Here is a 16,638-nt window from a genome sequence, read left to right as displayed (position 1 = left end):
GTCCGACGCCTCCGCCGCGTCAAAGAGTCCCGGCTCCTCCCCGCCCCCCGCCGCTCTCAGGCGCCGCGCAGCCTCAGCAGCACGCGTCCCAGTAGGGCGGCTGGGGCCCGGGCTCGAGCACCAGCGCAGCTCTCCCAGCTGCCTGTTTCTGCGGCTGCTGAAGAGTGGGGAGGGGCGGGCTGGGTGGTCGGCGCAGGAGGGGGCGGTCGGTGCTGCGGCCCCGCGAGGAATCCGTCCGCGGGAGCCGCGCGCGCCCCGCCCCGCCCCGCCCCGCCCCCCGGGATGCTGGAGCGCGCGCAGCGGCCACGCACTGCTGCGGAGGGCCGGGGGCGGCGTGTGGGGACTGGCGGCGCGGGGCGGCCGACCGTGCCCTCCAGCCCTCCGGGCGGTCCTCCTCGGAAGCCCCGAGTATCTTTTATCATGGCGGCCTCTCCCCCCAGGAGCTGCACGTACCGTGACTCAGCACCGCCCCGACCCTCGTCGCCCCGGCACGGACCCCCATTCCTGCTGAACCGTTGAGGGCCTAGCTGGCAAAAGCCTCTCCCAGCTTCTGGAGGTGCTGCCAGCTGGACCCCCGCAAGGCCGCTGCACCCCTTGGCGGGCTCGGCTACATCCAGGCCCTTCCTCCCGCCTCTCTTCTGTCCGTGGAGAAATGAGGAACCAGAGGCCCAACGCATGGCAACCCGTTTTTATTTATCAGTAAAGAAAATAACTGAGTGCCCCAGGCTGCTGCCAGGCCCTCCTGGTGGGAAAATGCTAGAAATTCAGGGATCACACTGAACCCACCTGCCATGGAGGTCCCTTCCTTCTCAGACCACAAAAATAAATCCCACTGTACTGGGTGTTTTGTTTGGGTACTGCTGCTTTTTAGCACGACATCATCAAAAAAGATCAAACAACAACAGCTAAGCAGGACACACAGTTAAATACTACTTCTATACTCCCCAAACTCGGGGACTGTCAAGCTGCAGGCTGCTGCAGGAAGCCCTGTCAAGCTTGGGGAGGGGGCATGTGCCGCACACAAGCACTGTAAACAGTAAGCGGCGATGTTGGAGAGAGGAGAAAAAGGGGGAGAAGCAGTCCCTAGAATTAACGTTCCCTCTCCCTCACCTCGACTGAGCCTGGAAGATTTGTCTACTTACTACCTATGCAGAATGTACATACATCTTGTTGGGAGACACAGGGGGGCCCGCCAGGATGGAAGGGGAAGGGAGCCAGGGTGAGGGACCTTGGGGTTTCATGCTATGGCAGCCCTCCAGTCTGGCGTGACCAGAGGTGGAAAAGTGACGACCAGGACACTGCCACGCCCCTCGGCCCCCCAGCAGCGCAGGGTGGTCACACTATCTGGGTCAGAGAGATGGCAGGGCCCTTGTGGTCATCAAAGCGGTCCATAGTCTTGAGGCTGAGGATCATGTGCAGGCCATAGGTGAAGATGAAGAGCATGAAGAGGGAGGTGAGCAGCCCCATCCAGATGCCCGGGGAGAAGAAGCCGGCACAGTCGCTGGCGTAGGAGAAATGCTCGCCCGTCACATTGAAGGCCTGGATCTGGGGCCAGACAAGACACAATTGGTGGGACCTCATGGCCCCCTGCAGTGAGGATGTCCAGCAAGGGCTGAGATCCCCCAGGTGGTGGACATTCTGAGTCTCCCAGGGCCAGGGGCACTGTGGGAACAGGACTCTCAACTACAGGAGCCCAGATGAGGCCACTGAAGACTCTTGAGGCCTCTCTCCTCCCCCTACTCATACCGTAGCTCCCCTCGCCATACCTGGAAGTCCTGGAGCGTCATCTGCCAGAGAGAGGGTTGTATTTGGGGCACAAGGAGATTGCCATTCTTGGTGAGGCTGCTGACATACTGGCAGTGGAAGGAGTAGATGCTGGGCCCAGTGACCTGGGAGGCGTTAAAGTAGGTGACAGAGCCATTGCTGTGGATTTCAAGGCGCTCCATGGTAAACCAGTGCCGGGCAGACACTGGGTAGAAGCGGTTAGCCAAAATGAACCTGGGGGTGGGCAACACAAGTGGTCAGGCATGTGGGGGAAGCCAGAGCCACACCCAGCCTGCCCCACCTTGGCGGCCCCAGAACTCACTTGAATGTCACTCTGGTACCAAAGAGTTGCTCGTAGGTCAGTGTGAGTCTGTGGGGTCAGAGGAAAAGGCCGTGAGTGGCTTCAAGGACCGAGTTTCTCACGTCTACCCCTACTTAGCCTGCCCCCAGGTCTTCATGACAACTGAGGATGTAGTGCTCCCTCTTTACAGATGGGAAAACTGAGGCCCAGAGAGGAGAGTGTTTCCCCCAGTCACATTTCAACTCAGGACTGAGCTAGAAGCCAGGTCTTCCGGCTATAACTCAAGGCTCATTCCTCTGGTTCCTAGAGTCCACTGCCTCTTCTTTCAATTCCACGTGGGGTTGCAGTGATACATGGGTTGGGTTTTTGGGGGTGAGGGCAAATGGAGGAGTAGCAGTCTCCCTGGCCACACAGCAAGGGCACAGGAGCCCCACAGCTGGCTCAGGAAGCTGGCCTAGTATTTGCCCTATGTTCAGTCCAGGAGATTCCGCTCTAGGGGAGGCACCAAGTTCCCAGGTGACCATGAGGCGTTAACGACAAAGGCCCCAACCAAGGCCCAGAAAGCATGATGGAGGCAGAACTCTGAGCAACTCCCCCTCCAACAGCCCCCACCCCATGATACTACCCACACCCCACAGTGACCACACCCTACAAGGCCATGCCATCCCCACGTCCGGCTGCCTCCCCGCCAGCGGCCCTGACCCACGGAGGCAGAACATCACCTCTATGGCCAAGCTCCTCCCCAGCCCGAATGTCCTCACCCAGCGGCAGAGTTGTTCCAGAACGAGCCAGTAAGGTTGAGTTCCTGGGCCCCAAAAGTGAGGGAGGTCAGGTCCTCCCACTGGTCCTTATAAGCCACAGAGAAGTTCTGGGCCCAGAGTAGGATCCGGGGGGCTGTGTCATTGTAGCTCACAGGGGGGTGAGGCACATCCGTCTCTGTCGTTTTTTCTAGCAGCTGTCGACCCAGACCCCCAGACACCATGGCTGCATCCCGGGCCACCTGTGGAGACAGCCAATGAGCCTTCTCACCACCACCCTGGACCCAAGCCCTAAACCAGCTGCCCTGCCCCCAGGAAGGCAATCCTCTTCACCACACCAACACCCACTGGCCAGACTCAGAGCCCTTCCTTCAAGAAGCCCTCCCCAGCCAGCCTGCACCCTGTATTATCTTCCTAATTCCTTAATCTCAGGAACCACTTTGACTAATTTTCACATACACCAACCCATGAGCTCACAGGGCAAGATTATCACCTGCTGCCTGGAGGGAGGAAGCTCAGGCCCTCCATACAGAGCCGCCCCATGTCAACGTCCTCAGCCCACAGCGGCCCTGCCTGTGGCCCGCCACCCCTCACCTCCCAAGGCACCCTGCGGGGAAGGGCACGTACCCTGGAAGGGCGGACTGCTGTGAGGGCTGCGGTGTACGGGACATCCTCGGACTTCAGTGTGCTCAGTACCTGCCCGATGACCTCGTCTAAGCAAATGGGGAGAGCAAAGAGCCGGGTCACGTGCTGATGACGCACAACTGGATCACCTGGTTGAGGTGGGGACTGCCAAATGTCCCCGTTGTGAAGCACCACCACAACTGGCTCGTCACCTGTGGTGTGGTGCTTTAACACCCTTGCCAGAGCCAGTTCCGCATCAACCTTTCACCAGATGTTTTTAGTAGCTGTTGATGAGCCCAGACTAACAGCAGCTGTTTCTCATCCCGCCCTCCATCCAGCCTCCCTTGGGCCCTGGGAGCCTTGATTATCGATTTCCTAATGACAAGGTGTAACAAAGAAAAATGAAAAAATACAAACAGACAGGGATATAAATATACAGACATATGGGCATGGATATAGAATATGGTACGGATACAGATATAGAAATGCAGATATAAATATGTAGAGATATGACCATAGTTACAGACCCCGCCACATCCATTCACGTAAGACTCCCAAGGAGGCCCTGGATGGTGCAAACAGTTAAGCGCCTGGCTGCTAACCAAAAGGGTGGCAGAGAGCCCACCCAGAGGCACCTTGGAGAAAAGGCCTGATGGTCTTCTTCCAAAATATCAACCACTAAAAACCGTAACTGTCCTTCATGGCAAAAAGCCAACTCCCCCAAATTCTTGGATTTACTCTGGTGGAGGGAAGCAGACTTCTGACAAGACTCCAGCAGCATGAGGCCCTCACAGCCTGACATCCCGCTGAGCAGAAACCAACTGTGGGGAACAGGCAGGGCCTCCTGAGAGTGAGGCAGAAGCTGAGGAGTTCTTGGGCATCTCTGGGGTCATGCCACCAGCTGTGTCACAGAAGTGGACAGGGACGGGGGGTCAGGTAAGGGTACAGGTCCCAATGCCACTCACCGTTGCCTGTGAGGACTTCCCTGGAACCCATCAGGCCAGAGCTATCAAAGAAATGGAACGTTAGTGCCCTTGTGTAGGCAGCCCTGGCCCTCAAGTCCCAAAAGCTCACCTCCTCATGTTCCCCTCTGCCCTGCACCTGTCCACCTCTCTAGCCTCCCACCACTTGGCAGCCTCCACTGAAGGCCCAGGCCTCAGAATACTGGTTCAGCGTACTACTCCACGCTCCCTGCTCACTGAGCCTGCACACTCCACCTAGGGGCTTTCTGAAACCTGCATGAAAGCCAGGTTCACTGCCTTCCACACACAATCCCCTCAACTCCTCTGGCCACACAGGCACGTTCCAAAAGGGTTTCAAGGTGCTTAACGAAAGGACTGTCTCCTTTGGTTGCACCATGCTACCAGAGCCCAGGGCCCAGGTTTCAGTGCTCTCCAGGCCCAGAGGCTCCACTGGCCTGGGGGCTGCAGGCTAAGGGCAGGACTGTACCTGGTCGTGTAGGGCAGCCGGATGAGTAGCAAGGCCGGGAGGCTGGCATTGAGCTTCAGCTCCCGCAGTGTGGCCAGGTCCACGTGCAGGGGGCTGGCCCCAAGTTTCTCCTGCAGGTAGGTGGTCAAGGTGCTGACAGCATACCAGTCAACTGCAGGGAGCACCAGCGAGGAGGGGGCCAGGGCCAGGGCATTCTGGGGGCAGGGGGATGGAAGGCAGAGTCAGTGGGGGACTAGTGGCTGCTCAATGTCACAAAATTCACCCCCAAGGCCTGTCCAGCAGCTCTCCTCTGGCAAAGCATGCCCACACGGGGGTCTGAAGCCCACCCTGCACCCCTGCCTGACACTCAGGCCCCAGGTCTTTGGACCTCACAGCAAATGTCTTATTCCCAAAGGCATAGTTTTTATGGTGCTGGGGTGGGGTGCGGGACACCGGGATGCCACACACAGGGCTCTTACCTCTAGGTTTGAAAAAGCGCTGTCCTGCTTGTTGCCAAACACCCCGCCATATGCGGTGAAATCCTCAATGCTCAGCTAGGAGGAAAGCAGGGGAAGACAGCCTCCTGAGCCTGGACAAGGTCAAGGGGCCAGGGCCTAGAGCGGGCCCAGCAAAGCCCTGTTTAGAGTAGGATTTGGTCTGGTAGCGAGAACAGCAAGGGGTGGGGGAGGCTCCCTTCCTTCCCTCCAGCATGCTCAGGGCTCAGGCAGGGTGAGAAGACAGGAACGGTGGTCACAGGGCTGGGGCTGGGAGGAACCTGCGGCACTGCCAGCTGACTTGTGTTCATCCCAGTCAGTCAGCCACCCCTCACAGAGAGACAAGAGGAACTTGGTAGGGAACACGGAAGCTGGGGAGGGGGTGGGGAGGGGCAGCCAAGAACACAGCCTGAATGCCTCCTAGGGCTGATGGCAAAGACACAGGCTGCTATGGGGTGAGTGAGCCGCCCAGGTGCAGGCTGGAGTACTGGACTAGGACCCTTTCTAAAGGGGCCTGAGAATTCCCCTCTCCGCCTGTTTTTGAAGGGGGGAGAGAGACTGGATCTTGGAAGAGGCTGCCAGAAGCACTGGAGTCTTTCGCAGTCCTCAGCCCACAGGAACCCCAGCCCCAACCTTTTCCCTCCCCAACCTACAGATGTCCTTCAACTCCCAGCTCCACCCCAACCCAGCTCCAGCTTCCACTAGCTTTTCTCAGCTACCTTTTCTCAGTTCCACCTAAAGGCCAAGCAATATTAATCAGCTTCTCTAACTACACTATTTAGTATGCAAACTCGCCCAGCCTCCCCTCCCTCCGGGCAGGAAAGCTAACCCTCTTTAGGGTCCTAGGCTCTCCTTCCTAAAGCCAGGGGAAGCCAGGGTTCCTGAGAACAGGGAACCGGAACCACCACTGTGTCCCATGTGCTTCCTTTAATGAAGACATCAAGTCATTCCTGGTAGAAATCGCCGAAGGCTTCCCATCACACTTAGGATCACAATCAACCTTTTTCCATAGCCTACAAGGCCTATCTCATCTCCTGGGTACCTGACGTCTCGTACCCCGTTCTCACTCACTATACCCCAGCCACGCTGGCTCTTCTCTGAGCTCATCAAGAGCGCTCCCAGCCCTGAACATTTGCACCTACTGTTCCTTCTGCCTGGAATGCCCCTCCCTCACAACCACGTGGCTCCCTCTCTCAGTCAGTATTCCCTCCCAGAGGCCTTGGCTGCCCACCTTCAACGAGACAGCATCCCGAGTCACTAGGTCCTCTTAGCCAGCTTCCATCTTCTTTAAAGAATATAGCACTGATGCTATATTATACATCCACTTCACAATTACTGGTTGCCCCCACGAGAATGTCAGCTTGCTGATAGTAGAGGCTTGAGTTATTTTGCCCACTGCCTTGATAGCACAGTGGTTAAGCGCTTGGCTGCTCACCGGAATGGCGCCGGTTCGAACCCACCAGCTGCTTTATGGGAGAAAGATGTGGCAGTCTGCTCCTGTAAAGATTACAGCCTTGGAAACCCTATGCGGCAGTTCTACTCTGCTGGAAACCCTGGTGGCGTAGTGGTTAAGTGCTGTGGCTGCTAACCAAAGGGTCAGCAGTTCGAATCTACCAGGCACTCCTTGGAAACTCTGTGGGGCAGTTCTACCCTGTCCTATAGGGTCGCTATGAGTCGGAATCAACTTGACAGCGCTGGGTTTGGTTTTTGGTTTTATATCCTCAACACCTAACAACATCCAGTACATAGCAGGCCTTCCACCCTGGCAAATGAGCAAATGAATGAATGAGAGACCTCAGCTAGATGTTTTACAACGTTTCTAAGAATTACTCCTCACAATTCTTTAGTGCAAGTGGTGTCTTCATTTTACACATGCAGAAACTGGCATTCACAAAGATTATTTTGTTTGTCCAAAGGCTGGTAACTGGTAGAACTTGACTGGGTTCAAGTCTGACTGCATTATTTACCACCTCCTGCGAGAACTGGGCAAGCGTGACCACCACTATCTACCCATCAAGCAACAGCATGAGAACCAAAGAGGAAAGACTTACAAAGGCCACCAACAAGGACTGGTGAAGCTGAGGTTTGACAGCCTCCCAGACACCAATTCCAGGCTGCCCTAGACTCTTCTCATGGCTTAAATGCCTGCCTGGAGTCCAGGGAGGCGCAATGGAAGGGAAAACTGCATACTCATTACGAACACAAACTGGTAGGGTCCAACATTCTCAAGCTGGAACCAACCACGGTGTCTATAAACCATGAAATTTTAGCAATCACTGCCCCTCTACAAACCTTAGTTTCCTTGGCAGTGAAATCAAGATCATGATATCAACCTAGCACAGTGCACAGGAAGTACTCAATAAATAACCACTTTGTGATCAGCCCTATTATTACCATTTCAATTAGAATCACAACCCTGCCACTCATGAGCTGTGTGACCTTTGGCAAGCCACCTGCCTTCCTTGGGCATCAGTCTTTGCAGGTGTAAAACAGGACGATAATCCCCAGCACGGTGGGGGGAGGTCGGTCAGAACATGTACCTGAAGTGCTTGATACTGAGTAGGCATGTGGCCCCTTTCATTCCCAATCGAGGTAGTGCCCTTCGGCTACTCCCACCATTCCCACTAAAGCTTCTACTACAGGCCTTCCACGGAGACGCGGCACCCTGCTCCACAAGCTGGGACAAGGTCACGGAATCTTCCCTTAGAGAACGGGTATAAGTGTCGTGGGGGGAGGGAACCTGACCGACTACTAATGACGGAGGCCTGGGCGGCGCACCTTGTCCTGCAGGAACAGCAGCACATTCCGAGGGCCCAGCTCGAGGGCGGGGTCCAAGTAGGTAGACAACTGCAAGTCGCTGGTGACGTGACCCTCGTGAGTGTCGGCCGCAGGAGCCCACAGGTCCCTGTACGGAACAGAAGAGTGCCATCAAGCGGGGCGCCTGGCTTAAAAGCCGAAGCCCATGGATGCCCAGCTACCACGTCGTGGGTGGGACAGGGAGCTCGACCAGCAGAGCAGGAGCTCTGACCGCGACGGACTCGCCGCCGCTCCCCAGCAACGGAGAGTGGTTCTCTAGGCCTCGCCTCCCCCTGCCAAGGCCAGCCCCGGAGTCAGGCGAGCGCGGCCCGGCCACAGGCTCCGCCGCCCCTGGAGACGCCCCGGCCAGGCCCGCTCACCGGTCACTCGACCACAGCACCAGCGGCACCTGCTGCTCCGCCGCCACCGCCACTGCCGTCAATGCCAGCAACAGCGGCAGCCACCGAATCTGCCAGAACGCTGGGGCCCGCCGCGACCGCGCTCGCGCCCGCGCCCGCACACAAGCCGCCGCCGCCATTGTATCTTCGGCTTGTACTGTCTGGCTGCCGTCTGCCGTTACCGCCACTGCCACTGCCGCTGCCGCCGCCGCTGCTGCCGCCGTGATCAGGTGACCGCAGTCCCCGCCCGAGCTCCGCCGCGCGCCACCATTGGCCCGGGTGCAGGCATGCTCGCCAGACCCGAAGGTGATTGGACAGAGAGCATGCCATTCACGGCAGCTCCTCTTCAATGGTTGGTTGTAAGCGTCTCCAGGCGCGCACACTCCCAGTGGGAAAGAGGGCGCGGCCAAACTCAGCCAGTCCCGCTGTCCGCCGGCCGCCGCCGGCTGCAACCGGCACAGGATGACCCAGATGGTTTGGGGAGAGCGAGGCGGAGGTAGAGGGCGGGGGCAAATGGGAGCGGGGCGAGCGCCGCTTCACAGACTCCGGCGTGGTCGCGTTCTCCCTGTTGTTCTGATGTTGTTAGCTGCTTTGGGGTGGGTTCCAACTCCTACCGACCCTCTGTACAACAGAACGAAACACTGCTCGGTCCTGCGCTATCCTCACAATCGCTGCTGTTTAAGCCTGTTGTTGCAGCCGCTGTGTCAACCCACCTCATTGAGGGTCTTCCTCTTTTCCGCTGACCCTGTACTCTGCCCAGCATGATGTCCTTCTCCAGGGACTGATCCCTCCTGACAACATGTCCAAAGTATGTAAGACGCAGTCTCGCCATCCTTGCTTCTAAGGAGCATTCTTCAGTCTTCCTTATTCATTGGCCAGCTTTGTGTAGCTTTCGTATCGGGTAGTGCTGGCCTCAGTTTAAGCTAGGAAATGTTCCCTCCTTGTCTTAGGCTGAGCTCTCTAAAGGAGAAAAACCAGTGAAATGTATACACACACACGTATGTTGTTGTTAGGTGTCTTCGATTTGGTTCCAACTCCTAGTGACCCTATGTACAGCAGAACAAAACACTGCCCAGTCCAGCCCCATGCTCACAATCGTTGTTATCCTTGAGCCCATTGCTGCAGCCACTGTGTCAATCCATCTCATTTGAGGGTCTTCCTCTTTTCCACTAACCCTGTACTTTATCAAGCATGATGTCCTTCTCAAGAAACAGATCCCTCCTGATAACATGTCCAAAGGACATGAGACATAGTCTCCTCACCCTTGCTTCTAAGGAACATTCTGGCTGTACTTCTTCCGAAACAGATTTGTTAATTATTCTGGTAATCCATGGTATATATTCAATATTCTTTACCAACACCATAATTCAAAGGCATCAATTCTTCATCAGTCTTCCTGATTCATTACCCACGTTTTGCATGCGTATGAGATGATTGAAAATACCATAGCTTAGATCAGGCTCACCTTAGTCCTCAAACTGACATCTGTGCTTTTCAACACTTGAAAAAGATATTTTGCAGATGTACCCAGTGCAATACATTCTTTGATTTCCTGACTGCTGCTTCCATGGGTGTTGATTGCGGATCCAAGTAAAATGAAATCCTTGACAACTTCAATCTTTTCTCTGTTTATCACGATGTTGCTCATTGGTCCAGTTGTGAGGATTTTTGTTTTCTTTATGTTGAGGTGCAGTCCATACTGAAGGCTGTGGTCTTTCATCTTCATCAGTAAGTGCTTCAAATCCTCTTCACTTTCAGCAAGCAAGGTTGTGTCATCTGCATAACGCAGGTTGTTAATGAGTCTTCCTCCAATCCTGATGCCCCGTTCTTCTTCATATAGTCCAGCGTATCGGATTATTTGCTCAGCATACAAATTAAATAGGTATGGTCAAAGGATACAACTCTAATGCACACCTTTTCGGATTTTCAGCAACATGATATCTCCTTGTTCTATTTGAACAACTGCCTCTCACTGTATGTACAGGTTCCACATGACAATGATTAAGTGTTCTGGAATTCCTATTCTTTGCAATGTTATCCATAATTTGTTATACTCCACACGGTCCAATGCCTTTGCATAGTCAGTAATACACAGGGAAACATCACATCTTTCTTGAAGAACTTACTGTTGTAAATCTTACCTCTATGATGTTAGTGAGGTAGGACTCAATCTACAAGATTAGGTTGTGTCTTGAGTCAATCTCTTTTGAGATATAAAAGAGAGAAGGGAACAGAGAGACAGACGCACCTTATACCACCAAGAAAGTAGTGCCAGGAGCAGAGCACCTCCTTCGGACCAGGGTTCCTGCACAGAGAAGCTCCTAGACCAGGGGAAGATTGATGACAAAGACCTTCCTCCAGAGTCGACAGAGAGGCAAAGCCGCCTCCTGGAGCTGGCACCCTGAATTAGGACTTTTAGCCTCCTAAACAGTGAGAGAATAAATTTCACTTCGTTAAAGCCATCCACTTGTGGTATTTCTGTTATAGCAGCACTAAATAACTAAGACCGCAGTTTAAACAGCAGGCCACTGGCTCAAGTCCGAAGAACCAGATGTCAGACAACAACGAGCCAGGTGCAGGGTCCACATACAGAGAGAGAAAGCCCTGACAGAGCATGCGCTGCACTGCAGTGGATTGCTTTTGTGTGTCCTTTCTCATCACGGTCTGGTAACTCCCACCCAAGTGATTTGGTGGGACTCTGCAAATAGCATAATTGTGGCCCACCAGGGGAATTGGTCAGCTTTGCCATCCCTCTGGGCTTGAAATGAGCCACCCCCGACGCAGGAGAGACAGGATCTCACCACCACCAAGAAAGGACAACCAGCTGAATGAACATGAAAAGAGAGAGTGGAGGGAAGTAGTGTGCTGTCTCATTAGGGGGAAAGCAACTATGAGTACATACCAAGGTGTATATAAATTTTTTGTATCAGAGACTGACTTGATTTGTAAACTTTCACTTAAAGCACAATAAAAATTAAAAAAAAAAAAGAAAGGACAGCCAGAAGTGGAGAGCATGTTGTTTGGACCCAGGATCCCTGCATTGAGAAGCTCCTGGACCTAGGAGACCACAAGCTGAAACCCCAAAGACTGTGAGAAGCGGTGGCAGGAGAGACTGGCAGGAGACCATGCAGTGGGCTTCCCAGCCTATAGAGTGAGAAAACTGAATACTTTTGGGCCAAGGCTTACTTGCAGAGTGGGGTGCCTCTGGGCACTTATTGTTGTGTTGTTAGGTGCTCTTGACTCACTTCTTACTCATAGCAACCGTATGGACTACAGAATGAAACACCGCCCGGTCCTCCCCCATCTCACGATCGTTGTTATACCTGAGCCCATTGTTGCAGCCACTGTGTCAATCCATCTCGCTGAGAAGCTCCCTCTTTTTCATTGACTGTCTACTTTACCAAGTGTGATCTCCTTCTCTGGGAACTGATCCCTCCTGATAACACGTCCAAAGGATGTGAGGCAAAGCCTCACCATCCTTGCTTCTAAGGAGTATTCTGGCTATACTTCTTCCAAGACAGATTTGTTCCTTTTTTTTTGCCAGTCCATGGTATATTCAATATTCTTCACCAACACCACAATTCAAAGGCATCAATCCTTCTTCGGTCCTCCTTATTCATTGCCCACCTGTCACATGCATATGATGTGATTGAAAAACTCTATGGCTTGGGTCAGGCTTACCTTAGTCCTCAAAGTGACATCTTTGCTTTTTAAAACTCTGAAGAGGTCTTTTACAGCAGATTTGTCCAATGCAAAGCATTGTTTGATTTCTTGACTGCCTCTTCCATGGGTGTTGATTGTGGATCCAAGTAAAATGAAGTCCATGACAACTTCAGTCTTTTCTCTGTTTATCATGATGTTGCTTATTAGTCCAGTTATGAAGATTTCATAAGTTTTTCACTGGCTATTTTTTTTTCAGAAGTAGACTCCCAGGTCCTTCTTCCTAGTCTCTCTTAGTCTGGAAGGTCAGCTGAAACCTGTCCACCATGGGTGACCCCACTGGCATTTGATTACTGGCGGCATAGCTTCCAGCATCACAGCAATATAAAAGCCCCCACAGTATGACCAACTGAGAGACACTTAGGCGTGGGCACTTATTGCCAGGGGCTAAAAGAACTTTGTAACACTTGGCCTGAGCAGGTACGGAGGCCTAGGGCCAAAGAGAGGTGTGCCTGCAAGCACAGCTGAAAGAGGTTATACTGATCAAAGAACTGTAACCCTGAGTGTTCCTGAGCCTGAATTGTTATCTGTTACTTTCCTAATAAACCCCATAATCATGAGTATTGTCTGTGAGTTCTGTGTGGCCATTGCAATGAATTATCGAACCCAGCAGTAAAGTAGAGAGCACCATGGAAAGCACAGCCAGTGTCAGAATTGGTAAAGATGGCAGAGAGAGGAGGCGTGTCTGTCCTTTGCCTCATAGGAATCAGCCTTGGGCTGTTGATCTTGATTCTCCTTCCTCCTCGTGAAGAGAGAGGTCAGACTCTGCCCCCATGCCATTTTTATACCCACGTGTATATACATTGGATGCAGGCCACACTCCAGGGAAGTGTGTGACTTGAATAAGGGTATGACTTCTGTCATGCCCTCCTGCAAGGTTGTGACTCAAGATAGACCCCATGCTAATCCTGCCTCATTAACACATAGAAGTGATGATTTACAACACATAAAATGGAGGATAACTAGAATAATTACATCAGATCCCAAAATGGAGGACAGTCACACAATACTGAAAATCATGGCCTAGCCAAGCCAACTCACAACACCAACAACCACACCTCGTTAGGCTTCCATACATCTTACTTGCATCATCCCACCCAATTGTTGTGTGGGAGTCATAAAGATATGGCTAGAAGGGCCACACTGATACAGGCAAGAGGTACATGTCACCACTTAGAGGAAGGAGACAAGAGGGTCAGGGATAGAATCCAAAGGACCACCATCACCTATCATGGTTAGGGAGGAAGAGAGTCCAGAAAAGAAATCTGAGCAAGAACTTCCAAAGAGGTGGGGGAACACCCAGGAAAAAGCATGATTTCAAGGGCACAATGATTAACAATGTCTGTGTCAAATGCTTCAAAAGGGCAGATAAGATGAGAACAGAATACTTTCTTTTTTTTTAATTTTATTGTGCTTTAGGTGAAAGTTTACAGCTCATGTTACTTTCTCATTCAAAAATTTATACACATTTTGTGACGTTTGTCCTAGAGTAAATAACCATACTCTGGTTAATGTAAAATTGAGACATTTATTGAAAGAAAAAAGACACCTCAAGCTGGGAATAGACTGAATTCAATGTGGTGGAATCCAGTAATACAAAATGGCAACTCAGCAGCGACGTTTTATAAGAGAGAAATAATGGATATGAAACACATTATTTGATCAGTATTTACAAACTCAGATCATCGAAAGACATTACTACATTGGTGGTAGATTATTTTAAGGCAGGACTTCCTGTGGAAAGCTCTCTAAGGCAATTGGCTTAAAACGGTATACATCTCTTTCTTAGATCAGTTGCAGTGTGGCAATTAACACCGGTATGTGACAGAGAAGGGTCGCAGTGTAGTTATGTCATCATTACCAGATATTCCTCTCTTAGAGACAGTATGGAAGATAGCTACCAGTAGGGAGAAAACGGAACCAGCAAACCCCATCCTCAAACTGGTTGTTTCAGGTCTTATCAGGTACCTCAATTTTTTTCTGTAATTCTCTTACACACATTGGTTGCAATCCCCACAATGTAGCAGCGCTCTCCCCTGTTCCATCCCGTGTTCCCAGTGTCCATTTGTCCAGTTCCTGTCCTTTCCTGCCTTCTTGTCTTGCTTTTGAGCAGCAGTTGCCCATTTGGTCTACTATATATGATTGGACTAAAAAGCTCATTCCTCGTGTGTATTATTGTTTATTTTATAGGCCTCTGTAATCTTTGTCTGAAAAATGGGCTTCCGGAGTGATTTTGATTCTGAGTTACCAGAGTGTCCAAGTGCCATAGTCTCAGGGGCTTCTCCAGTCTCTGTCAGATCTGTAAGTCTGGTCTTATGTTCATGAATTCAAATTTTGTTCTACATTTTTCTCCTGCTCTGTCCAGGGCTCTCTGATGTGATACCTGTCAGAGCAGTCGGTGGTGGTAGCCAGGTACCATCTAGTTCTTCTGGGCTCAGGTTGGTGGAGGCTCTGGTTCACGTGGTCCTTTAGTCCTTTGGGCTAGTATTTTCCTTGTGTCTTTGGTTTTCTTCATTCTCCTTTATTCTGGGTGGGACGGGACCGATAGATGTATCTTATATGGCCATTTGCAAGCTTTTAAGATCCCAGACACTACTCACCAAAGTAGGATGTGGAACATTTTTCTTTATGAACTATTGTCTTAGTCATCTAGTGCTGCTATAACGGAAATACAGCAAGTGGATGGCTTTCACAAAAAGAAGTTTATTCTCTCACAGTCCAGTAGGCTAGAAGTCTGAATTCAGGGCATCAGCTCCAGGGGAACGCTTTCTCTCTCTGTCGGCTCTGGAGGAAGGTCCTTCTCATCAGTGTTCCCTTGGTCTGGGAGCATCTCAGTACAGGAAGCTCAAGTCCAAAAGATGCACTTTGCTCCCAGCACTGATTTCTTGATGGCATGAAGTCCCCAACTCTCTGCTTGATTCTCTTTCCTTTTATCTCTTGTAAGATAAAAGAAGGTGCAGGCCACACCCAAGGGAAACTCCCTGGACCAGGGATATAACCTTAGTAAAGGTGGTACAATCCCACCTTAATCCTCTTTAACATAAAATTACATAAAAACATACAATTACAATCACAAAATGGAGGACAACCACACAATATTGGGAATTAAGGCCCAGCCAGATTGACACACACATATTTTGGGGGACATGATTCAACCCATGATAACTGTTACGTGGATTCACCTAGATGTCCCCCGAGACTCTGCTCTCCAGCCCTCAGCCCTAGCAACTTGGTCCCTCACAGTGTTTGGATGTATCTAGGAAACCTCTATGCCCTTGCTTTGGTCAAGTTGTGCTGACTTCCCCTATGTTGTGTGTTGTCTTTCCCTTCACCAGTTAACACTTGCCTACTATCTAGTTAGTGATTTCCCCTTTCCCCCCACCCAGAAAACATTCTTGAATTAGCAACAACTGACAACTTTGATAAGAACAATCCCAGTGTAAGGAACCGAAGACAGGGTGTAGGGTTGTCTTTTCTTGAAGCTTGCCTTAAAGGGAAGAAAGAAAGTGACAGAGTCAGAAGATGAGGACACTTCCTCAAATGAATTGGGAGATTTTCCTCTTTTCTGTGCTAATGTTTGTTTCTCACATTGGTGAATGAAGCAGCAAATGAGGCTGCTTATGGACAGCCAAACTCCTAATGGGTTTTGGTTTCTTGGTTTGGAGGTTTAGGGTCATGGTTTCATGGGACATCCAGCTATTTGGCCTAATAATGTGTTTGCTGCTTCTGTGCAATCTCCTAGTTGATTGTGTAGTGCCTGGGCCATCCAAGGCACAACAATTGGTCTCTGTTCTCCTGGAGCAACAGAAGACGAAGGAGAGTCAGGAAAGAAGGAGGAAATGGACTGTATAACAAATTACCTACATGAACAACTGCCTCCTTTGCCATGAGACCAGAAGAACTAGACGGTGCCTGGCTACCATTACTGAACATTTTGATTAGAGATTGTATAGAAGAATCCTGATTAAAAGCAGAGAAAATGTTTAGTTGACGGGAAAGACAACATACAATACAGGCGAGGACAGCACAACTGGACTAAACCAAAAGCAAAGAAGTTTCCAGAATAAACTGAATGCTTCGAAGACCAGCGGGGCAGGGGCAGGGGATTGGGGACCATGGTTTCAGGGGACATCTAAGTCAACTGGCAAAATAAAATCTACTAAGAAAACATTCTGCATCCCACCTTGGAGAGGGGCATCTGGGGTCTTAAACGCTAGCAAGGGGCCATCTAAGATGCATCAATTGGTCTCAACCCACCTGGATCAAAGGAGAATGAAGAACACCAAGGACACAAGGTAATTATAAGCCCAAGAGACAGAAAGGGCCACATAAACCAGAGTCTACATCCCCCTGAA

At 51.4% G+C, this 16,638-nt stretch overlaps 1 protein-coding gene across 1 annotated transcript; it reads right to left on the bottom strand.

Moving 5' to 3' along the window:
• Positions 1–674: 674 nt before the first annotated feature.
• Positions 675–9,072, bottom strand: ATP6AP1 (ATPase H+ transporting accessory protein 1). The gene is made up of 10 exons (XM_003421695.3): positions 8,546–9,072; positions 8,148–8,274; positions 5,355–5,429; positions 4,897–5,090; positions 4,413–4,453; positions 3,451–3,536; positions 2,827–3,065; positions 2,087–2,134; positions 1,767–1,998; positions 675–1,545 (listed from the first exon to the last, which is right to left on the bottom strand). The coding sequence occupies exons 1-10, from the start codon at positions 8,701–8,703 to the stop codon at positions 1,336–1,338; spliced, it is 1,410 nt and encodes a 469-aa protein (XP_003421743.1). The 5' UTR covers positions 8,704–9,072; the 3' UTR covers positions 675–1,335.
• Positions 9,073–16,638: the final 7,566 nt, after the last annotated feature.

This window comes from Loxodonta africana, chromosome X (assembly GCF_030014295.1).
Source record: "Loxodonta africana isolate mLoxAfr1 chromosome X, mLoxAfr1.hap2, whole genome shotgun sequence".
Taxonomy (NCBI): Eukaryota; Metazoa; Chordata; class Mammalia; order Proboscidea; family Elephantidae; genus Loxodonta; species Loxodonta africana.
The sequence above is the reverse complement of the archived record's forward strand: the minus strand, read 5'-3'. Positions and strand labels throughout refer to the sequence as shown.